Source organism: Nicotiana sylvestris, chromosome 5 (assembly GCF_000393655.2).
Source record: "Nicotiana sylvestris chromosome 5, ASM39365v2, whole genome shotgun sequence".
In the NCBI taxonomy this organism is placed as follows: domain Eukaryota; kingdom Viridiplantae; phylum Streptophyta; class Magnoliopsida; order Solanales; family Solanaceae; genus Nicotiana; species Nicotiana sylvestris.
In genome coordinates this window covers 55,522,946-55,547,477 of record NC_091061.1, presented here as the reverse complement: position 1 = coordinate 55,547,477, position 24,532 = coordinate 55,522,946, and the positions used below count along the sequence as shown (strand labels likewise).

The 24,532-nt window shown below is 42.2% G+C and overlaps 2 protein-coding genes across 2 annotated transcripts; one reads left to right on the top strand and one right to left on the bottom strand.

Moving 5' to 3' along the window:
* Window positions 1-11,532: 11,532 nt before the first annotated feature.
* Window positions 11,533-13,381, top strand: LOC104233323 (protein CYSTEINE-RICH TRANSMEMBRANE MODULE 4-like). The gene is made up of 3 exons (XM_009786709.2): window positions 11,533-11,877; window positions 11,985-12,132; window positions 13,109-13,381. The coding sequence occupies exons 1-3, from the start codon at window positions 11,847-11,849 to the stop codon at window positions 13,152-13,154; spliced, it is 225 nt and encodes a 74-aa protein (XP_009785011.1). The 5' UTR covers window positions 11,533-11,846; the 3' UTR covers window positions 13,155-13,381.
* Window positions 13,382-16,393: 3,012 nt separating this feature from the next.
* Window positions 16,394-16,853, bottom strand: LOC104233324 (uncharacterized). Its single transcript, XM_009786711.2, has 2 exons — window positions 16,751-16,853; window positions 16,394-16,662 (listed from the first exon to the last, which is right to left on the bottom strand). The coding sequence occupies exons 1-2, from the start codon at window positions 16,851-16,853 to the stop codon at window positions 16,394-16,396; spliced, it is 372 nt and encodes a 123-aa protein (XP_009785013.2).
* Between the last annotated feature and the right edge of the window lie 7,679 nt (window positions 16,854-24,532).

The following is a 24,532-nucleotide window of genomic DNA, read 5'->3' as shown; positions in this document are numbered from 1 at the left end:
CGCGATGGTTCCTTCTTGTTCGCGAAGAAGGAAACCAGAACTGGGTAGATCTAGTATCATGTACTTAGCTCCGGGGATCCGAAACTCACCCGAGCCACTCGGGACCCCGTCCAAAAGCACTAACAGGTCTGTAATCATAATACGGACTTGCTCAAATTCTCGAAATGCAAAAAACAATAACAAAACCAAGAATCATACCCCAAAACTAAATTGAATCAAACTTTGAACTTCAAGTTTTCCAAATTCGCCAAATGCGTTGAATCATACTTAGACTACTCAGAATGGCACCAAATTGTTACAACCCATATCTACATGTGTTAGTTCATGCCATATATTAGTTAACATAAATCCAAGAAGGAATTATCTTTGAGATGATAAGAAGTCAATCCTATTGGTCTTAAGTGATACAAGAGTGTATAAGGGTGATTAACCAGTATTAGAAGTTAAACGAATCAAGGATGTTGTAACTCGTATTTTCAGGTAATCTAGCGGTGCTTAATACACTCAAGAGGTCATTTATTAAGGTATTTTAATCATATAATATCCATATCATAAGTCTTGAAGTCAAACGAGTTATGAAACAAAAGTCGACAAAAGTTGCCGCAACTTAGGTTCATAATTTTACTTAAACATTAGGTCAAATGTTTCTAATCTTTTCTCATAATTTACAAGGAATTATGGAGTGATCTACCCACCAAACTAAAGATCTATGAGTCTAGTTTCCAACTCATTAAACCTTTCATCTATACGATCTCGGAGTAGAGAGATATTTGCATTTTCGCGAGACTGCGCCAAGCACCTCTCTATGGGGCCCACTAAGTCGGTTTAAGATATTTGGACCTATATAGGATGACTACAACCCGTTTTAAGTCATTTCTTTTCATTATTTTCAGACCTTAGAACCCTAGGAACATCCTCTCAAGGTTCTCTCAAGATTCAAGACCCAAAAAAGGGCAAACAACACAAATCAAGTGGGAATTCCGTGGCGCTAGTAAGTCTCTTGTTCTTCTTGTTGTTGCTCATTTTTGTGTCATTCCAGCCCATGTGGGAGGTTGTTTTAAAGGGTTTATGTTCTGTAAATACTCCCTCATGTTCTTAATATCAATCCTAGGTGATTTCAAGCCTTCTAAAGTGATTCTAGTGCCGAAAAACACTAATTGATCGCTAGTTTCGTTTTTTTGTTGTGTGGCAGCATTGGAGGGATATTTCATGGAAATTTAAGGTCAAATTGGAGTTTTTCTTTCTGTATAAAGGTAAGGAACCTCTTACTCTATATGTATTTAAGATTATCCAAGTTGCGGCTAAGCCATTGAAGCTAGAACTTGTGAGATATATATCGAAAGGTTTGGTAGTAATGTTATTGTTTTGTGGACTGTTTTGCGTTGTTGTTGGGCTGCGTATTTTACTACTATCTTGTGGAGTTTTGGAGGAGGAAGGGTGTGGGGAAACACCATATATATGTAGGGTTATGGGCTGATAGTTATTCGTAACATTTCCAGATTGTTTGACACGACTACGGTGGTCGTCGTATGTATGGAGTGATTAGGCTGTGTGTGGACTATATTGGGAGGCTCAATATGTTTATTATTGATGTTGTTTGGGATGTTTGGTGACTATTTTGAATGGTGTGAGGTCATATATATAGGGGAGGTGCTGTCCGTTTCATCGTAAAATAGGTTGTGGTCGATACATAATAGTTATGACGCTTAAATGATAACGATAGTATCGTTTCTCTTATTGTAGACTAAGGAGTTTTGACAATTGCATAGCTTGAGATTGGGGAAGTATATACAAGGTATGTGAGGCTATCCCTTTCCTTCTTTTGCACGACTCCGATTGTACATAATGTAATGAACGAGCTTCCAAGATACTCTACTCTTAGAAGCTAGCAGTACTTACATTGTTTTCCCTCTTATGGAACGATTGATGTTAATGTTGCTTCTCTTATTCTTATGTTATCAATGTTGTTCATACTTCCTGAATCTTATAAGGTTCATAGTGAAGACTTAGTCCTAATAACGTGTACAGAGGATACCGACCTTACGTCACTCCGAAAGGTTTAGAATGTGATTCCATGAGTCGAGCATGCATTATATATATGTATCTATTTTACTCTACCGAGCCACGCTATAGTTGGCCGGGTACGGCACCTATTGTGCAACCACTGATCAGTTGGGTTTTACCGAGCTCCACGTGGCCGGGTACGATTCTACCGAGCCTATTATGGCCGGGTACGATATGATGATGATGATGCCCACAGAGGCGAATGCTTTAAAGGTTTATGTATTTATACATATGTATCATGCATTTCATGTAAGTAGCCCTCAGAGGTACTAAGATGTTACAGGTGGTATATTCTTTATCCTTGCTTACATTACTGATCGTATTTATGGTTCCTTGCCTTACATACTCAGTACTTTATTCGTACTGACGTCCTTTTATTTGTGGACGCTGCATGTCGTGCTGCAGGTCCTGATAGACAGACAGGTGCAGCTCCCCCACCACAGTAGACTGTCCAGTTCAGCGGTGATTGGCGAGATCCCTTCTCCGGACTTGCCTTGGTCTTGGTATGCAATTTTTGTTATAGACATTATGGGTATGTCGGGGCCCTGTTCCGGCTATGTTGCAACACTTATGTTCTTTTAGAGGCTCATAGACAGGTGTCGGCTCATGTATAGTTTGGTATGCCTTGTCGGCTAGTTTTTGTTGTATAGTCTTTCATAGTAGCGTGGTAGCTCATACCTTATATGTAGTTTCTTGATTGTCTGGTCATCCCCTGCTATGTATATTCATGCCATCATATTTTATTGCTGGTTGTCCATGATCTAGGTCTACCATTTATATTGATCTCGTCAGCCTTAAAAGATAATAATGAAGGTTAGATGAAATGTACGTTGGTGCTCGGCAAGTGTGGTCGGGTGCTAGTCATGGCCCTTCAGTTTGGGTCGTGACAAACTTGGTATCAGAGCAAGTCTGTCCTAGGGGTTGTCTATGAGCCGTGTCTAGTAGAGTCTTGATTATGGATGTGTAGCGCGCCACATTTATAATCAGGAGGCTACATGACATCTAGGGTTGTTACCTTCTTCCTGAATCTAGATCGTGCGTAGAGTTGAGTCATAAGTGTTCGTCTCTAATATTCACCTTTTTTTTCCAGTGATGCCTTCGACTAGGAAGCAAACGATTAGTAGACGGCTTGATACAGCAGCGGGAGAGGGTACCAGTCAGGTGCCCCAAGTCAGAGCAGGACAAAGTGAGGCTCAAAGTGAGATGCCCTCTCATACCTCATCTACTCCATCTCCTCCAGAGGATATTAGAAGGCACCCAGCGCCTCCAGTTCCTCCGTCTGACACTCCAGACCAGGATATGCGGAGTGCTTTGCAGTTATTGACTAGCTTGGTAGCTGCTCAGGCTCAGAGGCAGAATACAGGTGCTGCTGAGAAACCAGTTAGTACAAGAGTTTGTGATTTTATTAATTTAGACCCTCCAGTGTTTACCGGATCAGACCCCAAGGAGGACCCACAGACTTTTATTGACCAGGTTCATCGTACACTTCGGGTTATGCATGTTAGTGATACAGAGGCAGTAGAGTTGGCTTCTTATCGGTTACGGGATTTAGCGGTTCTCTGGTATGATAGTTGGGAGAGATCCAGGGGTCCGAACCCTCCTCCAGCTGTGTGGAAGGAATTTTCTGAGGCCTTTCTTCGTCACTACTTGCCAGTTGAGATACGACGAGCTAGAGCTGATAAGTTCTTGAACCTTAGACAAGGTAATATGAGTGTACGAGAGTACAGTATGCAGTTTGATTCTTTGGCAAGGTATGCTCCCCATATGGTGGCCGAGATGAGTGATAGGGTGCATATGTTCGTGAATGGGTTGGGACCACATCTGATAAATGAGTGTACGACAGCCTCCTTGGTGGAGGGCATGGATATTTCCCGTATTCAAGCTTATGCCCAGACCCTAGAGGATCGTAAGCGCCAGCAGAGGGCAGTTAGGGAGCAGGATAGAGGCCAGCATAAGAGGGCGAGATTTGCAGGGTATTCTGATGACTTCAGAGGCCGCATCAGGCCACAGTTTTCGAGGAGTTCGGCGCCACCTGTAGCTAGTGCTCCTCCACAGTTTCAGAGGCCTCGATATGATCGATCCTATTCTGGTCCAGGTCAGAGTTCGCGGGCATCTGGCTCGCAACATCACAGGGATACTAGTCAGATGAGACCCCCAACACCACATTGTGATCAGTGCGGCAAGGCCCACTTTGGACTGTGTCGTCGAGGTTCTGATGCATGCTATTCGTGCGGGCAGCCTGGCCATATGATGCGGGATTGTCCTAATAGAGGAGGTGATGGTATGGCTCAGCCGACTGGATCTGTGTCTGGTTCTTCCTCATCAGTTCGACCTCCAGCACGGGGTTTTCAGCAGTCGACAGGTCGTGGTAGGGGTAGAGGTGCAGTGCCGAGTTCGAGTGGTGCTCAAAATCGAACCTATGCTCTAGTAGGTCGACAGGATCTCGAGTCGTCTCCAGATGTTGTTACAGGTATTATATCTGTGTTTTCTTATGATGTATATGCGTTGATTGATCCGGGATCTACATTATCATATGTTACACCCTTTGTGGCTAATAAGTTTGGCATTGAACCTGAATTGATAAGTAAACCCCTCGCGGTATCTACTCCGATAGGAGATTCTGTGATTGCTAGAAGGGTATATAGAGGTTGCACTGTGATGATTTGTAGTCGTCAAACCTCGGCAAATTTATTTGAGTTAGAAATGGTTGATTTTGATGTGATAATGGGAATGGACTGGTTGGCCTCATGCTATGCAAATGTTGACTGTCGTACGAAGATGGTTAGGTTCCAATTTCCGGGTGAACCCGTCATTGAATGGAAAGGGAACATTGCTACACCGAAAGGTAGGTTTATTTCCTATCTTAAGGCAAGGAAAATGATCTCAAAAGGTTACATTTATCATCTCGTTCGCGTTAGGGATGTGGAGGCGAAACCGCCTACTTTACAATCAATCCCTGTGGTCAACGAATTCCCAGATGTTTTCCCAGATGAACTCCCAGGCCTTCCTCCTGAAAGGGAGATTGAGTTTAGCATTGATGTGTTACCTGACACTCAACCGATCTCTATTCCTCCATACAGAATGGCCCCGGCAGAGTTGCGAGAGTTGAAGGTGCAGTTGAAGGACTTGCTGGATAAGGGCTTTATTAGGCCTAGCACTTCACCTTGGGGTGCACCAGTCCTATTCGTGCGGAAGAAAGACGGGTCGTTACGGATGTGTATCGACTATCGACAGTTGAATAAGTCTACTATAAAGAACAAGTATCCACTTCCAAGAATTGATGACCTGTTTGACCAACTCCAGGGTGCCAAGTATTTCTCTAAGATTGATTTACGTTCAGGGTATCATCAGGTGAGGGTTAGGGAGAAGGATATTCCAAAGACGGCCTTCCGGACAAGATATGGGCACTTTGAGTTCTTGGTGATGTCGTTCGGGCTAACAAATGCCCCAGTAGCTTTTATGGATCTCATGAATACTATATTCAGGCCCTATCTTGATGTGTTCGTGATTGTATTCATTGATGACATTCTAGTGTATTCTCGTTCGGAGGTGGAACATGCGGGCCACTTGCGGATAGTATTACAGACGCTTCAGGATCGTAAGTTATATGCTAAGCTCTCCAAATGTGAATTCTGGCTGAACTCAGTAGCATTCCTTGGCCATGTGATATCTGATGAGGGTATTAGTGTCGACACTCAGAAGATCGATGCAGTAAAGAATTGGCCGAGACCTACAACACCATCAGAAGTCCGCAGCTTCCTAGGGCTAGCAGGATATTATAGGCGGTTTGTAGAAGGATTTTCCTCTATATCATCACCATTGACTAAGTTAACACAAAAAGCTACCAAATTCCAGTGGTCTGACACTTGTGAACGTAGTTTTCAGGAGTTGAAGAATCGATTGACATCTGCACCAGTGCTCACTCTTCCTGAAGGAACAGAAGGTTATGTGGTATATTGTGATGCCTCAGGTATAGGTTTGGGGTGCGTATTGATGCAGCATGGGAATGTGATTGCTTATGCATCAAGACAATTGAAGAAGCATGAAAAGAATTATCCAACCCATGATTTGGAATTGGCTGCAGTAATATATGCTTTGAAGATATGGCGGCACTACTTATACGGCGTCCATGTTGACATCTACACAGATCACAAGAGTTTACAATACATCTTCAAGCAGAAAGAGTTGAATTTGAGGCAGCGTAGGTGGCTTGAATTATTGAAAGACTACGACGTCGAGATATTGTATCATCCCGGTAAAGCCAATGTTGTGGCAGACGCTCTCAGCCGTAAATCAATGGGAAGCTTAGTACATATTGAGGCAGGTAGATGGGGGTTGATTAAAGAGCTTCATCAGCTAGCCAATATGAGAATCAGATTGTTAGACTCTGATGACGGAGGTGTTACTGTACAGAATACATCAGAATCATCTTTGGTAGCCGAGGTAATGACCTATGATAAGCGCCGGTGGCGAGACCTGTCCGAGGAGAGATGGGAGGCAAAGCACCATGGTTGGCGCTTGGTGACTTATTTCCCCAAGATGGTACTTTTCTTTTTAGCATACTAACTTAGCTGCCGCAGGTATGAGAGATTTTTCCGAGATGAGTCCATGCCCTCTGGGGAGTAGGAGAGACTGCCAACCTCGGGGTCGAGGGTCGATGATAAATAAAAAGGATCTCCGGGGTGCGAGGAGGACCGCAGCGGGGCGAGTCCTTCTCAACGGTTCAAAAGAGGCGATTTGACCGATCATCTGGTTTCAGAGGCCTCCGTTATCGAAAGAGCATTACCCATTTTTGCTAAGGGTATTTTGAAGGGCGAGGAGCACGTGGTGCCTTCTTCTTTTCATACCAAAAGCGCTTCGGGGGACACTAAACAATCGGACATTTGCTCGGCCTTTGGTGAGGCTCAACATCTTGGCTTCATGGTAAGCTTCGGTAGCTGGCATAGAATTATTCCAGTTTCACACTCTTCCTTTATTATTGAATTTTCTTTCGCAGGCCTTTGGCAAGCTTAAATCCGAGTTGCTTCGCTATGAAGCTAGGTTGTAGAAAACTTTGGATAGGGAGAAATCCCTTAAGCTTCTATGTGCGAGAAAGGAAAGCGAGCTGGTATACCTGCGGTGCGAGGCGGATCGAAGCCGGAGCCGTGAGAATTGCCTCAGGAGTCGTTATATGGCGATGACCGAGCACCTCGGGAGGTTTGGCTCGGAGGCTGAGTATCTTGAAGTTGATGTTTAGGAGCTGATATGGTCGAGGCTCTTTTTGCCTGTATCGAGGGTAGCCTACTTAACCGGTTCTTTTTGAAGTAGATTCAAAGTAATTGAAGGCCTATGATTTTGTAGCGACGGTCAGGCATCCCCGAGTCGCATTAGTTCGGTTGGTACAGCCTTGTGACCGGAGTCATTTGTGTTTGGACGGAGCCTTTAAGTCCCGAGTGAAGTAGTTTCAGCATCTATATCGTGGGTATGCCTTTTTAGGGGTCTTACAAGTTCGATTATAGCCGAAACTTTGAGATCGAGTTTATGCCTTAAGGTCTTACAAGTTTTACATGCCTTTAAGATCTTACAGTTTTGGATATTTGGTACAAGTATTGTTCATGCCTTGCTTGAGGTCTTACAGATATTGTTATTGCCTTATGTAGGTCTTACAATACCGAGTTTGCCCGCTTGGGTCTTATGGCCTCAGGTTTTTTAATGAAAGGCGATTGGCGACAGTCCCTGAGTCATCAAGGGTATCTTGGCTCGGAAGTCGTTACTTGTAAACTTTGTATTGTCTCATTGATGGCTTACAATTTCGGAGATCCTGACCCTGAGGTCGTGCGTTTTTTGAGATTTTGACGCCAGTCCCCGAGTATTCGAGGCACTTTCGAACTTGGAGACGTTTCGTGACTTTCATGTTGCCTCGTTGAGGGCTTATGAGCTTGGAGTCCTGACCCAGAGGTCGTTTAGGTGTTGAATTGTTGACGCTAGTCCCCGAATGTTTGGGATGTTTTCGGCGGAGAAGTCGTTTTTGCGAAGGTGTCGAGCTTCTTTTGGAGTGTGAGATGCTTTGATAAAAGATATTCTTCAATTATTTGGTACAAGTGTACATATTTTTGCCATCGGGGCCCCGGCTATACGGACACGATTCGTTCGACCGTTTGGCCCGGTACATCATTTTCCTTTTGGGACCCCATTTGGCGTTTCTTGGCTTTTTCGAGCGGATGGCCTTCCGGGGGGACGCCCCCCCAGTGTTCGAGGTTTATTGCAAAAGAAACCTTGAATTCTTGTTGAGTCTTCCTTAGGTAGCATGTGGATATTGCCTCATTAAAAACCTTGCCGGTAAACCTTAAGGTCTTCGGGTTGGGTTAGCGCTTTGACTGCTTTGGTCAGGCACCTGCATAGGGGTTAGTGCTAAATATAAAATGAAAAGGGAGATGTTATACCTTATTGGTGATGGCGTTTTCGAACCTTTGCATTCGTTTGGAGGATGCGGTATGGTCCTTTATTTGGATATAGCCGAAGGCGTGTCTCGTGGTCGCTATCTTATCGTTGGCTTATTTTTTAGTCCCTCTGCTGATGGAGACTTTGGTGGATCCTAGTGGCGGCTGCCTCAAAAGATCATGTGGATGACATGTTGCGGCTCGTCCGCTTTGTTCTTTTTGGTTGTTTCTCTTTCTCGAAATTGATTTTTGGCTTGGTAGCTAAGGAATTCTCGAAGGTGACCATTATCGAGTAATTGGGCCACTTCCTCCCGGAGTTGCCGGCAATCATCGGTCTTGTGTCCGTGCGTGTTGTGGAATTCACACACTAAGTTATGGTTCCTTTACGAAGGATCCGATTGTACAGGCCTAGGCCATCTGGCATCTATGATTTTACTGATGGCGAACACGATGTTTGATACATCAACATTGAAGTTCTATTCCGATAAGTGAGGTGCCTCTGTTGGTCCCGCGCTCCTATCGAACCCGGCTCTGTTGATGAGTCCTCGAGGATTCTGTCCTCGGTCTATCCTTTGATCATTGCGTGGCAGGTTACGCCTTGGGGCGTTCCTTCTGTCTTCCGTGTATGGCTGATATATTTCTTTGTTTGGCTTTGGATCCTTTGCCGAAAACCTTATCGGGTATACTGAGCCCGAGGGGGCTCCTATCTGGTCGTTTTCAATCCTGATCTTCGACTGATATTGGTTGTGGACATCCGACCAGGTCACAGTAGGATACTCGACCAAATTCTATTTCAGCTGCTTTGAAGTCATCGAGCTTCGTTCATTCAGTCCTTGAGTGAAGGCCTGCACTGCCCGGTCATTGGAGACCGGTGGTAGTTCCATTCGTTCCGTTTGGAAGCGAGATACGAAATCTCGCAGCATTTCGTTCTACTCTGCTTGATCTTGAACATGTTAGATTTCCTTGTTGCTACTTTGATGGCACCGGCATGTGCCTTTATGAAGGAGTCTGCCAACATGGCAAATGAGTCTATGGAGTTAGGAACTAGGTTGTGATACCACATCATGGCCCCCTTCGAGAGTGTTTTCCCGAACTTCTTTAGTAACACGGACTCGATCTCGTCGTCCTTTATGTCGTTGCCCTGCACTGTGCAAGTGTAAGCAGTAACGTGCTCATTAGGGTCTGAGGTCCCATTGTATTTTTGGATTTTTGGCATTCTAAACTTCTTTGGAATGGGTTTCGGAGCTGCTTCCTCTCGGAACGACCTTTGTATGAACTTTTTCGAATCCACGCCTTTCAGGACCGGGGGTGAGCCCGGAATTTGGTCGACCCTGGAGTTGTAGGTCTCAACCTTCTTGTCATTGGCTTCTATCATTTTCTCGCCCGATTCGATCCATCTTGTGAGGTCCTCCAGCATTTTTACGATGATGGGATTGGTCATCGACCCGTTATTGCTCGATCTCTCCGGTACCTGTTCAGCTGGGAGAGCTGTCCCCGGTGCTACCGCGCTAGGAGTTTTCTGGTGACTTTGCAGCTGAGCGATAGCTAGCTGTTGTGCCTGCAACATTTCAAAAATAACATGAAGGCTAACCGTTCGTTCTTCCCTGTTCGGGGGTTTTCTGAGCTTCTTGTTGATCCCCTTGGCGCACGCTCCTGTCAGTGTGGGAGCTTATGTCGATGCGTTGGGCGTCGCATGAGACCGCGTCCACGGGGATTGGTTCTGGCGCATTCCCAGGGTTTTGCGGTGGCATACCAACACCTGGAACACCCACACCGTTTTCTCCGTAGTCCTCAAGATTGTTGTTTTCACCTCTATTTAGTGAGTTAGACATTTTGACGTGAAATCGAAGATCTTGGACAAGAAAAAGCGTGAAAGATAACTTGCATTTTGTAGCTAAACCAGCAAGAAAATAACCACTATTATTTTTAGCCCCACGGTGGGCGCCAAACTGCTTACCGTGAAAATGGTAATAACAATTAAATTTGATTATGGGACTCTAAAAATACGTGATCTATTTTTATGCTAGTTGTTAAGCAGTTGATGCTATGTATGTAAGCTTTAGAAACGAAATGAGAGTTACGGATAGGGTGATAATCAAACCGATAGGCTAACGAGCGGGGCCTTGAGCTTGTCGATTCGGGGGCCTCGAGGTCGATTTCGGAGCTCGGTTGAGAGCTATCGAAGGGGGTCGAAGTGTGGCTAACAGTTATAATAAAATTAACGGAGGCTCTTTATGGACAATGATAAGCAGTGAATGATGAACAAATATGAAGATAATGAATGAAAGCAATAATATCAAGAGAGTATGTAAGAGAGCAAAGAGAATGTTCTTGTATATTTCGCGTAGAGCAGCTGAAGCAACAGAGATTTCAAAATGACAAGGATCTCCTTTATATAGGAGGGGAATCCCAACACAGTACAAAATACATTAATGACAAAGAAGCGGAGATGGAACAACTAGATGACATCCTAATTCGGGTTTAGAGTAGCTCACTAGGCTCTGTCAGTCCTTGCCGTGTACCTTGGAAACTTCCCATTTCTACCATTGCCGTAATCATCACTGCCCCAAGGCCGGGTGTCGACGACCCTCGAGGGAGGATACTCGGCCGCGGCCTCGAGCCTTCGAGGTATCTTCCGAAGTGTCTTAATGACGAGAAATTGGACCCTACGATTTCACCGTATACATAAGTCTAGTGTACAATTAAACATCATCACATAAATCAAACGTAATACATTATTTTTCATAAAAGACCACCCTAAGAAAAAGAACATTGATCTACGATTTTCTGGAGTTGAACACCTGACATATCTAAAAGGAAAATCGGTCAGTTTATCAGATATTGTAAAAACTGATATCTCTCTCTTAATTCTCTTCTACGTGTAGTTTATGGTTGAATAAAACAGTTTATTTAAGGATTATAAAGAGAGGATTAATTTTCTAACTGAAAAGACTTCTTTTTCTATATTTCATATACTCCATAAATTAGGTAATAATTAAGTAAACAACTTCTTAAATAAATAGACCACAAATATAAATGTAGCTTTTATAAAGCCTTACCACATGAGCAATGCCTTTTAAAATATTAAAAAATGAGCCACACCTTACGTGTCCTTTCTTTATTCTCTTCAACAACTCCACTTGTATACTTCCTCCTGTTCTTCCTAGCTAGTTCCTTCCCCACGTCACCAACCCCCGGGAAAAAAACTCCCCAACCCCAACAACTATATATACACACAGAACACAGACACATAATATCAAGTAAAAACTTACTAGCTATATAACAGTTAACATCTTACCCAAGAAGAATATAATATCATATCTTCATTGATCTTTAGCTTGTTCTTATCTTCATCTTTTCAACATGAATAGCTACAACCAAAACCAGGCTCAAGGTGCGCTTAATTTTCCCCTATAATATATTTTTTGTTGTTATGGCTGGTAACTTAATTATGTTTGTTTGGTGAAGATTATAATATATTTTCTTTTTGGATATTTGCAGCAACCGCATACACTCAACAGCAGCAACCACAGGGAGGTGCTTTAGTGGCTCCACCACCACCGGCTGGTTATCCAACCAGAGATGTTGAAGGTGATTCCTCTGTTCCAGTCACTACTCAATCCAGAGGTGATGGCTTCTGGAAAGGCTGGTTAGTATTCTCCCTAATTTTATTTTTCTTTTTCCCATTTATGAAATTTGTTTGGTTTCAAATACTCATAAATAATTAAGGATACCTTAACGTTGAATAAATTGAATGAAGAAACCCTTGTAGAGAAGTCAGAATTTAATCATCTTTCGCATGTGCTTAAATTTTTCCATATGAGAATAATTGGGTTATGTAATACAAAAGTTTTTGAATTGTCGGGGAGATTAATTTTTTACTGGCCATTACTAAAGTTCGTTTAGTTATGTGCGGTTTTCACAGAAGATTGTTAAATAAAATACAAATGGTTAGTAAATTAAACACAAAATATTTTTATACAATGATTTTCTTCTATTCAAATTGCAATTACTCATAGATCATTTTTTCTCAAAATTGCTCATATTTTTCACTATCATGAGGACAAAGAAAGAAGATAAGAAATGCATGATTCATATTCTATTTTCATGTCAGCAAACCTTTCTTGAATCAAAAGATCTTTCTACTATGCACCAAGTTGATTTTCACAGGCAATTAAAGTAATAGAGCTTTAATAGTTTGTTTGGTCAAATTTTTTTTTTTTTGCCAAAACTATTTTTTGGTCAAAAGTAATTTTTTTTATTTAAATTAAGGTCTTTAGTCAAGCTTTTAGAAGGAAAAAAGAACATTCTTGAGTAGAAACAGAAGTAATTTTTGAGAAGCAAAAAAAGAATTTTTTTTCCCAAAAGCACTTTTTGAAAGACTTTTACGGTTTGATCAAACTTTAATTGTTGCCCAAAAATATTTTTTAAATTAATTATTCAAAACACAAGTTACTTTTTGAAAAGCACTTAGAAATACTTTTCAAGCAGAATTTTTAATATTTTGTCATATTCAACTATTAAAGGCCAGGGGAAAGCTTATTTCTCAAAAGTCTCTTTCGCTCCTTCTTCCACTCAATGCTGATTGTAATGTGGTGCTAACTTTTTTTGCGCGTTTGTTGCAGTTGTGCTGCCTTGTGTTGCTGCTGTGTGTTGGATGCTTGTTTCTAACGAGTGACGCCAGATTAATTCCCCCTGTGTGGATTTATTTTTATTCGTTGTAACGTTATGTTTATAAATATCCTTTGTTAGCTTGTCCAAATTTCTTGATGTAAAAGATGGTGCGATCTGTATTTTGGAATTTGATTCTATATTCCTTTGATGACATTCGTTAAACATATGTGTTTGAGATATTATTGTTAATTAATTAGTAATATTCTTGGTTGTTTAGCGCTCAACTGCTTGCCAATTGTCTTAATTGTCACGTCATTGTGATTGTCACAAAAGGGATATTGCTACCACTTGATGGCAACTGGTTAGGTCAAGTAGGCCAATTGGCCAAACGAAAATGTGTCACGCATTTCATGCTTAATTTAATCAACCCATATTGGTGGTTATTATCTTTAGGGGTCATTAAGTCGTTGGACCATTTTTAGGGGTGATTTGATTAGAAGGATTGAAACAATAGATAAGTATAAAATTCTTTCAGATAATATTAAGTTTGTCTAGAGGTATAAGAAAAATTAACTACTGTGTAACCTATGCGACGTTTTTGTTCTTTTTTTCTTTTTTTCTTTCATATACCTTATACAACATATGGTATGGCGTACAAAGAAAATATTTCTTGTAGTATTTGACTAGCGGTATTTAATTAAATAATTAATACTTTATTAAGTTATGTGAAAATATTTTATGCAAGATAAGAATAAGTTATTCTTGCATAACAATCTCTTCATTATTAATTACCACATAAAGATTCATATACAACAACAACAACAATAACAACCCTGTGACATTCCACTAGTGGAGTCTGGGGAGGGTATATGACCTTACCCCTACCCTGAGGGGGTAGATAGGCTATTTCTGATAGACTCTCGGCTCAAGAAGACGAAAAGAGGCAATATATCAGTACCATCAACAGAAACCATAGAAAAAATAACAGCACCACAAGAACAGAAAATAGATGAAAAGCAAAACAATAACTAGTAGATAAGGCCCGACACTATGAGAAACAAAAGAATAGTGTGAACATAACATTAACCACTAGCAGTCTAAGAAAAAATCCTATTAGACTAGCTTCACTCTGGTGCGACATAGAAATATGCACAACACCTCCTAACCTACAACCTTAATGCTCGACCTCCACAACTTCCTATCTAGTGTCATGTCCTCGGTAATCTGAAGCCACGTCATGTCCTGCCTGATCACCTCTCCCCAATATTTCTTAGGTCGCCCTCTATCTCTCCTCGTACCAACCAAAGTCAGCCGCTCACACCTCTTGACCAGGGCATCTAGGCTTATCCTCTGAACGTGCCCGAACCATCTGAGCTCGCTTCCCGCAGCTTGTCATCCATGGGGGCCACGCCCACCTTCTCCCGAATATCCTCATTCTTAATCTTGTCCATCTTAGTGTGCCCACACATACACCTCAACATCCTCATTTTTGCTATTTTCATCTTCTGGATATGTGAGTTCTTAACTGGCCAACACTCAGCCCCATACAACATGGACGGTCTAACCACCGCTCTATAAAACTTACTTTTGAGTATCGGTGGCACTTTCTTGTCACACAAGACTTCAGACGCTAACCTCTACTTCATCCACCCCACCCTTATACTGTGTGTGATATCATTGTCGATCTCCCCATCCCATAAACGACCCAAAATACTTGAAACTGCCCCTTTTGGGGATAAGCTGTGATTCAAGCCTCACGTCCAATCCCGCCACTGTCGGCTCGGTGTTGAACTTGCACTCCAGGTATTCCGTCTTAGTCCTGCTCAACTTGAAACTCTTAAACTCAAGGTCATGTCTTCAAACCTCCATCTTCTTGTTGACGCTGCCTCGCATCTCATCAATCAAAACTATGTCGTCATCGAATAACATACACTATGGCACCTCCCCTTGAATATGGTATGTCAGTGCATCCATCACTAGGGCAAATAAGAATGGTCTGAGCGCAGATCCTTGGTGTAACCACATAACAACCAAAAAATGTTCTGAGTCGCCTCCCACTGTCCTAATACGAGTCTTAGCTCCATCATACATGTCTTTAATAACCCTAATGTAAGAAACTGACTTACCTTTTGCCTCCAGGCATCTCGATAGGACCTCTCTAGGAACCTTGTCATAGGCTTTCTCAAGATCAATAAACACCATGTGCAGGTCTTTCTTCCTATCCATGTATTGTTCCACCAACCTCCAAATAAGATGGATAGTTTTCGCAGTAGAACACCTTGGCATGAACACGAGCTGGTTGTCGAATATAGGCACCATCCTCCTCACCCTCACTTCTACCACCCTCTCCCAAACTTTTATGGTATGACTCAGTAATTTGATGTCCCTATAGTTGTTATAAATCTGGATATCATCTTTGTTCTTATACAACAGAACCACCATACTCCACCTCCACTCCTCCGACATTCTCTTCATCTTGAAAATAACATTAAATAGCCTAGTTAGCCACTCCAAACCTGCCTTACCTACACACCTCCAAAAGTTTACCAGAATTTCGTTTATCCTGGTAACTCTGTCGCTACTCATCTTACGCATAGCCCCCACGACCTCTTCAACCTTAATGAGCCTACAATACCTAAAGTCACGATGACTCTCGGAATTTCCCAATTCACCTAGCACAACATCCCAATCCCCTTCTTCACTCGGGAGTTTATGAAAGTAAGTATGCCATCTCCGCTTAATCTAGTCCCCCTATCAATACTCTACCTTCCTCGTCTTTGATGCACCTCACTTAGTCTAGATCCCGAGCCTTCCTCTCTCTCACCTTGGTTAGTCGGAATAACTTCTTCTCCCTGCCTTTGTCCCCTAGTTCCTCATACAGATGAGCAAAATCCGCAGTCTTAGCCTCTATGACCGCCAGCTTTGCCTCCTTCCTAGCCACCTTATGCCTCTCACAGTTCGTCGTCCTCTCCTCTTCACATGCGCACCCTACTAACTTTAGGTACGTTGCCTTCTTCACTTTCACTTTACCTTGAACCACTTCATTCCACCACCTGTCGCCTTTGTTCCCACTAGAGTAGTCCGTCGAGACCCCTAACACCTCTCTCACCTCCTCCCTTATACTTTCTCGGTCGTCGACCACATAATGCATGCGTCCCCACTATTCCTCCAGGCTCTCATAGCCGATAACCTCCCTTCAAACTCCTGAGCTTCATTATTAGTCAAGGTTCCCCACCTGATCCTCGGTCATCCTCGTACAGATCTCTTCTTCCTTCTTATCATTATACTGACGTCCATCACCAAGAGCTTATTCTGCGTATGAGGGTCTCACCTGTGATAACCTTGCAATCCTCACAAAGCCCTCTGTCACATCTCCTGAAAAGGAGATAGTCAATCTGAGTCTTCACCATCGTGCTTTGGAAGGTAACCAAATTTGCCTCTTCCCTCTTCGGAAAACTAGAGTTCGTAATCACCAGCTCAAATGCCTTAGCAAAATCCAACAGCGAAGTACCTCTTCCATTCCTATCCCCAAAACTGAAGCCGCCATGCACCTCGGTATAGCTACCTGCAGTTGACCCAATATGTTCGTTGAAATCCCCTCCTATAAATAACCTCTAGGCATGCAAGAATATTACGCACAACCTCATCCAAACCTTCCCAGAAGCGCCTCTTGACCTCATCCTCCAAGCCCACTTGTGGCGTGTAAGTGTTAATGATATTTAGGGTACACTTTACAACCACCAACTTAATAGTCATTTATCTATCATTCACCCGTCTAACCTCTACCACAGACTCTTTAAGATCCCTAGCTACCAAAATACCCACTCCATTCTTACCCTTCAAGAATCCAGAGTACCACAGCTTATACCCGTCTGCATCCCTTGCCCTCGATTCTACCCACATAGTCTTCTGGACATATTCTATATCTACCTTCCTCTTCTAGAGAATCTTCGCCAATTCAATATACTTACCCGTCAATGTTCCTATATTTCATGACCCAATTCTCAACCTATAGGCTTATGCAGTCCGCAATTCACAAAGGCTCTAGACTTTGTCTTTTTGTACACTCTCTGATCTTTAACTTCTAGCTCAGCTTTGCAGCCGAACAATTCATGTGCGGTCCACAATTTGCACATATGTCTGATAAGTTTTCCCTCTTTGGTTGCAGCCGCAGATAGAAATCTGTGGTCCGCAATTTCTTCTGCAGCTACAGAATTATTTATGCGGACTGCGCAGTTGTGCTCCTACACCCTTTATTGCCTTGTGCCTCAGACTGCTCCTTTTTTAGTCGGATTTCATCTCAGGAGATCAACTTCCATCATTCTTGCAATTTTTTATAATTTCATTAGTTTCGAGAACACAATTTAATGCTTTTAGACTATAACAAAGCTAAAAGACGCTAATAAGTAGTCAAAATCCCCATTTATCAACTCCCTCAAACTTAAGTATTTGCTTGTCCTCAAGCAAATAAAATAGTTCTCACCTCTAGCAGTTAAGGGACATTACAACTAGCTACTAGTGAGCCATTCACACCTCAGTTGGGACCAACAATTACCCACACCACTCATGCATTATTGACAAGGCAACAAGTTAAACATTTTTGCACATATAGCTCTAATGTGACATTCGAGCATCAAGAGTTGACTTTACTCATCCAGGACTCTCGCTCTATCTTGTAGGTCATGGTGGACTCCAAACTCTTCCTCCTCTACTTTCCATTTGCCAAGCTCATTTAAGTATATGGCACTCAATTCAAAGATTTATGAAAGGTTCACTCATCTTTCTCAAGAGAATGTCACAAGTACGGCTTCAAGTACCATAGGTTTTCCACTCATGTAGATTACCACTAATGTAAGCTCACTCGGCACAAAATCAAGTAGGACTCCTTTCGGGATATAATGAAGACTTTTGTATTAGGGATTGATACAATCTGGGTGAGTGGTCACACCTTCCTTAAGCACTCCATCTTTCAATTCTTGGCTCACACATTGCCGATTCCTTGAGGCACTTACTTTTCCTTGGGAACTATAGAGACATAACATCACTCTTTCTTGATCATTACATTCATATTTATTCCATGTTTGGGATCATTTCCTTTCTTTGAATCCCTTCAGCTCTTCCATTTATTTACTTTTTGCATTTCTCTTTTTGTTATTTTCTTTTCTTTTCCTTTCCTTCTCATCATTGCTTTTCTCTTTTTATGACTTGATACCTTTTTTCAATTTCCTCGTCTCTCGCCCAAACTTACTTTTTTAGCCATTTGTTTTACACGAGTGTTAAGGAAAGATCGGGTGCCAAGAGTGGGTCACGATAGAACAGGTAAAGGCTTGTAACATGGTTTTCAAATGAGAAAGGATAAAGGCTCAAAGGGTTTGACTAGGGATAACGTTTTTGGTAGGCAATAGAAAACTCAAACGGGCCAAGAAAAGCCTACAATCACTTCTCAAGCCAAGCAAAACTTACAATTTCGCTTTAAAATATATTTGGGGCAAGTTCTATACCTTCCGCATGGGTACTTGGACTAGCAACAAAGCATCTCACCCCTCACACAACTAGATTGTTAAAGAGGATAGAGTCGAGTGCCCACAACGACCACATTCAAGATTGAAGATCACTATTGGTCCAATTAGACCACTAGATGGTATCAAAGTCAACACAAGAGTCACAAAGTCACTAACTAGAGCTATTTCCTTTTAGAAACCATGTCTCTAACCATAAGCACGTAGTTAAATATGTTGGTGCCAAATGAAGCATGTTTGACTCTTTGAGTTTGACTTAATCAGCTCTTTTTATTCATTACTACTACTATTATCACCTAAATACAAAACGGACTCATTCACTTAAGAAGGATATCACACCATCCATCGTTTGGACGAGTCACCCGATTCACACAACAGTTACCTTTGGAAAGAACTATGACATTAAGAAAACCAAAGGCTTATTATCTACTGAAATATAAAAAGAAGCTACTAAATCAAACAATAACTAATAAGGAAATAAACATAAAGAAGCTATAAAGTAAAAACTATTGAAAGCAGATGAATATACATAATGAGAGAGAAAGAGAAGATATATACATAATGAGAGAGAAAGAGAAGATATATACATAATGAGGGAAGAGAGAGAATATATGCATAATGAGAAATAAAAAGAAAATAGCATTAAGTTAAGTATAGGCCAAATGTCTCAGGATTATCAAATAGGATCAAATAAACTCCTATCCCCAATTCTTAACAAAATAAGAATAAAGGAAAGGAAAGAGTGAAGAAGACTCCCTATGGCTCCTCGGACATCTCTATGTCCCCAGCAATGTCACCGCCCTTAGGCTCCAATTGGATCTCATCATCTTTAATTCTGGCGTGGTCAGGTTGGTGAAGATCTAACGCACTGCCTCGGTAGTGTCGGCAGCTAGGTCAAGCTCCTCAGACTGGCTAGTTGGTGCCAACGGAGCTGATGGTGCTGATGGTGTTGATGGTTTTAATGGTGGTGTAAGACCTGGATTAATTAGCATATCAAATGGGAGATCTCCGGCTGCTGAAATCTTGGTCACCTGTCTCCGGAGCTTGTCAATTAACTTCTTGATAGCCTGGGACTTTCTCATTTTCTTTACTTCTTTTCCCATCTCCTCAATCACTGACCCATGTTGTACCAAAATGTTCATGATAGTAGTCTGGTTCTCCAGGATCTTCTTTAATGTATCTTCCACTTTCGGGGAAACTTGAGGTGCCTGAATAGAAGACTGTGATGCAACTATATTGGATAAGTCGGACAGCTTTGCAATGGCTGTCTGTATCTATTTGTTGAGGCTCGCCAATATCTGGGAGACTCGCAATGCAAGAGGTGGAGCAGTAGGCATGGGCACCGGCTTCAAAGCCGAGGTGGAACCTGTGGCAAGAAATGTAATGGGAATTAAAGATGGTGGTAGAGGCATAGTTGCGGTACTAGAGGAAGACTCGGTCGAAGTGGATGAACCATCAACTGCCTCCGCAACTACCATAGCCGGCTTGTCAGACTCGCCTGTATTAGTAGGAGGCCAAACCTTCTTCTTTGGGTTCTTAGCATCCATCAGAGAGTACCATGAGAAAGGATTCTTCGGTCTCACCTTTGTATTATAATCCCTCGGCTCTACCCCCGCATCCGTGAGATACTCTGTAATAGTGTTGGGATACGGGTAGGACAAGTTATCTTGCCTAGAGATCATAGAGATATTGGCCGACATCATGACACCCACATTGATTGGGTACTCGGCCATGATAGAAGAAACCACACTCCCCGATGAATCGGAAGATAGGTCTCATTTTCGCACGGGTCTAGTCTGCTGCAGATGAAGGTTTTCCACCCCTTCGCTTCAAAGCTCAAAGTGTTCCTGTGAATAGGAACCCTTGTTGTGATCTATGGTGGTGGTGGCCCAGGAGCTGCTAGAATCTCCACTAACCAAGGACGAGCTGCCTCCCCAAGTGCACACTTCTCTAAGTACTCTGTGGGCTCTACATCATCAAATCCCAAGTAATGGTTCAATGTGTGCTAATCAAATCGCACTTTGAGGTTTCCCACTTTCATCACCTTTTTCCCCTTCTTAATATGCGCCATATTGGCGTAGAATCCTCGGACAATGTACTCCTTAGCATCAACCATGCTCTCGGTAAACCACATCCACCCTTTTGCGTTCCTTGAACTGTCTCAACACTGCCGGGTTATACTTTTCCAGATCATTCAACTAAAACTGTCGCTCAAGAGTGAGCGACCTCACTAGCCACCATTCATGGATGTTGGAGAAGGCTGCTAAGCTAACAAACCGGTCCTCTCATACCTTTTTATTCTTTGATCTTTCAAGGTCAGCCACTGTAGCATCTCACCCTATGCCATCATCGGGGATGTCCTAAACTGATGTATATGGTGCCTTAGGGATAGGTGTAGTGAAAGTCTCTGAAGCCTTACTTGAACTTTTTGAACCCTCGGAAGTGCTATGAGATGAGGACGACTCATCCTTGAGTTGGCACCTCCCTGGCAGCCTTGATTGGACAATCGACTGCTCTTGAACCAAGGTTGAGTTTCCATCTGATGCCTCCCTAGATGGGATATAAGAGCTCGACTCAGATAGATCTGCACCTCTCCCTTTGCTGGCTGTAGCTTTCTTTGTAATTATCTTTTGTAATCTGAAGGGTAAAGAACTCTTGCCTCGACCACTGGAGGGTTCATAGCTCCCTTTGGAAGTGTTGCCTCTGCCTCTAGATCGAACCATTTTCTGTACCAACCAAAGGCAGTTGTTAGTTGCAATTCAAGTTCAAACAGACAAGAATACACCAGAGAAGACAGTGAAGACACAGTTGAAACATGCTTGCAGGTTAAGGATCTGCGATCCACACATTTATTCTGGCGGCTGCATATTGGGCCTAGCGAACTGCATATTTCTTTCTTGCGGCCGCAGACGTGGATTGCGGTCTGCACATTTTTCATTGCGGCCGCAACTCAGAATCCAAAATGTGCCAACTCTCTCATAACAGAGAATTAGTTATTTTGTAACCGCAATCTGTTTTGTGTGGTCCACAGAATTTATCTTGCGACCGTACATATGATTCACCAAATTGTCAACTATCTAATAACAGGAAAAGGGTTGTTCAATGACCGCAATGGGATTTTCATGGTCCGCACAATTTTCTTGCGGCCGCAGAACCCTTCCTTACTGAAGTACCCTAGATTCAACTTCTGTGGACTGCACAAGTTTCTTGTGCGGCCGCAGATTTCAAACAATTACGAATAGATATCTTGGGCTTGCAATTTATGCACAAATTTTAACATGGTAACAACGTATAAGCATGAAAATGTATTGACCCATTCCCCCTAAAACATGTATTAGTTGACCCACTACAAGTTTACCCCCACATGTTGTACAATTGAGTTCTACTGACAAATGGCCTAAAAATGCTTTAAAACTACAATTCAAGCTAAAATTGAAAAATTCTAACAAGTAATTAAAGCATACCAGATATGAAGGAGTGCAAGAAATGAGTTATCACAATTGGTGAGTATGTGGGCAGATAATTCCAAGAGATTTCAATTTTAGTGTTGTGTATGTGCTCAGAGAGGGAAAAGTGTAACAATCACCTTAAGCCTCCTATTTATACTTATCAAAGTTTTCAAGGGAAGAAGGAGTGAGTGCGGCCTCATAATTCCAATTGTGGACCGCACTCTACTACCTTTTAAGCTTAAACCAACATTTTGTCTGCGGTCCGCAGAAATTTGTGTGCGACTGCAGATCCCTGTTGCGGACTGCAGTTTTGTGTTGCGGCCGCAGATCAATCATTTTTCTGACAGACCAACTTCAGAGAATTGTCATTTTTCCTCTTCTATTTGTGTAGCCGCAGAACACTTTTGGTGCAACAACCATAATTGTGCGGTCCGCACAATGCACTTATGGTCCGCAATTCTTCCCACACTTAACCAAATTTCTGTCTACAATTCTTGTAAGGCACACTCACCCCTGCAACACACTTCAATAAAGTTAGCACAAAAATAACACCTAACTACAAAAGAAACAAAGAAAAGAAAAAGAAACATGGGTTGTCTCCCAAGAAGCGCTTGATTTAACGTCACGACATGACGCAGAATACCATCAAGTGAAATGAATGACCGCTACGATGTGTCCATCTCCAACTTTTCCCAAATGGTACTTCACCTGGTGACCATTGACTCGGAATACCTCATTGTTTTTGTTTTTCAAGTCCAATGCACAAAAGGGTGTCACACTCACAACTTCAAACATGCCACTCCATTTAGACTTTAACTTTCCGGGAAACATCTTCAACCGTGAGTTGTACAACAACACAAGATCGCCCTCCTTGAACTCTTTGTTCCAAATGTACTTGTCATGAAGATATTTCATCTTTTCTTTGTACAAGAACGAACTTTTATATGCATGGTACCAGAACTCATCCAATTCATTCAAATGTGCCACCCTCTAGTTAGCGGTTACATTCCAATCAAGATTCAGCTTCTTTAGAGCCCACATGGCTTTGTGCTCAAGTTGCACCGAAAGATGACAAGCTATTCCGAACACCGACTGGTATGGAGACATTCCGATAGGTGTTTTGTAAGCCGTCCGATAATCCCATAATGCATCATCAAGATTCTTGGACCAATTCGTCTGGTTAGCATTCACTGTTTTGATACTCTTTATCTCCCGATTGGAGACTTCCACTTGACTGCTTTCTTGTGGATAATAGGGAGTCGTGACTTTAAGAGTAACAACATACTTGGTAAGTAAGGTGTCAAAAGCTTTGTTGCAAAAATGTGACCACCCATATCTTATGATAGCACGCAGAGTACCAAACCTTGTGAAAATATTCTTCTTCAAGAATGCCACGACACTTCTCGCCTCATTATTGTGTAGAGCAACGACCTCAACCCATTTGAACACATAATCAACTGCGACCAAGATATAGGTATTTCCACAAGAACTCACAAAATGACCCATGAAGTCAATACCCCACACATTGAAAATATCGATCTCCAAAATGGTGGTGAGGGGCATTTCATTTTTCTTTGAGATTTCACCAGCCCTTTGACATTCATCACATCTTTTCACTAGATCACTTGCATCTTTGTAAAGAGTGGGCCAATAGAAATCACAACTAAGCACTTTGGTTACCGTTCTCGCTCCACCATGATGACCGACATAAGGCGAAAAATGACATGCCCCAAGAATTTCACCTTTCTGTTCTTCCGATACACATCTTCTAATCACCCCATCCATACAAATCCGAAAAAGGTATGGTTCATCCCAATAATAATCTTGACAATCCGTTTGAGCTTCTTTCTTTGGTTTGAAGAGAACTCGCACACACAAGGAAATTTGCCATGAGTTGCTCATCGGGAAGGAGTTATTGATTTCAAGGCCATCATGCAGCCTCCCCTCCTCCTCCAAACTAGACAAGTGGTTCGCCACTTGGTTTTCACTTCCTTTTCTATCTTGGATGTCAATGTCAAACTCTTGCAATAAAAGCACCTATCTTATCAATAGAGGTTCGGAATCTTTCTTGGTTATAAGATAACGAAGTACCGCATGATCTGTATGGATAATCACTTTTTCACCCATCAAGTACGGTGGAACTTCTCAATGGCAAACACAATGGCAAGGAGCTCTTTCTCCGTAACAATATAGTTGACTTGGATACTATTCATGGTCTTACTATCATAGTAGAGAAGATGAAAAATCTTGTTCATACATTTCCCCAAAACAGCCCCCACCGCTACGTCACTTGCATCGCATATGAGCTAAAAACGGATACTCCAATTTGGAGCGGTGATGATGGGAGTAGTCGTCAACTTGAACTTTAGCAATTCAAAAGCTCTCATGCAATCATCATTGAAGTTAAACTTAGCATCCTTCTCGAGAAGCTTGCACAATGGGTTCAACAACTTAGAAAAATCTTTGA

Excerpts from the sequence above, each read along its gene's own strand:
- LOC104233323 (XM_009786709.2), top strand. The coding sequence starts at position 11,847 with ATGAATAGCTACAACCAAAACCAGGCTCAAG. Across the intron at positions 11,878-11,984 it reads CAACCAAAACCAGGCTCAAG|CAACCGCATACACTCAACAG; the intron begins GTGCGCTTAATT and ends GGATATTTGCAG. Across the intron at positions 12,133-13,108 it reads GATGGCTTCTGGAAAGGCTG|TTGTGCTGCCTTGTGTTGCT; the intron begins GTTAGTATTCTC and ends CGTTTGTTGCAG.
- LOC104233324 (XM_009786711.2), bottom strand. The coding sequence starts at position 16,853 with ATGACTATTAAGTTGGTGGTTGTAAAGTGTACCCTAAATATCATTAAC. Across the intron at positions 16,663-16,750 it reads CAAGAGGCGCTTCTGGGAAG|GTAGCTATACCGAGGTGCAT; the intron begins GTTTGGATGAGG and ends GGTCAACTGCAG.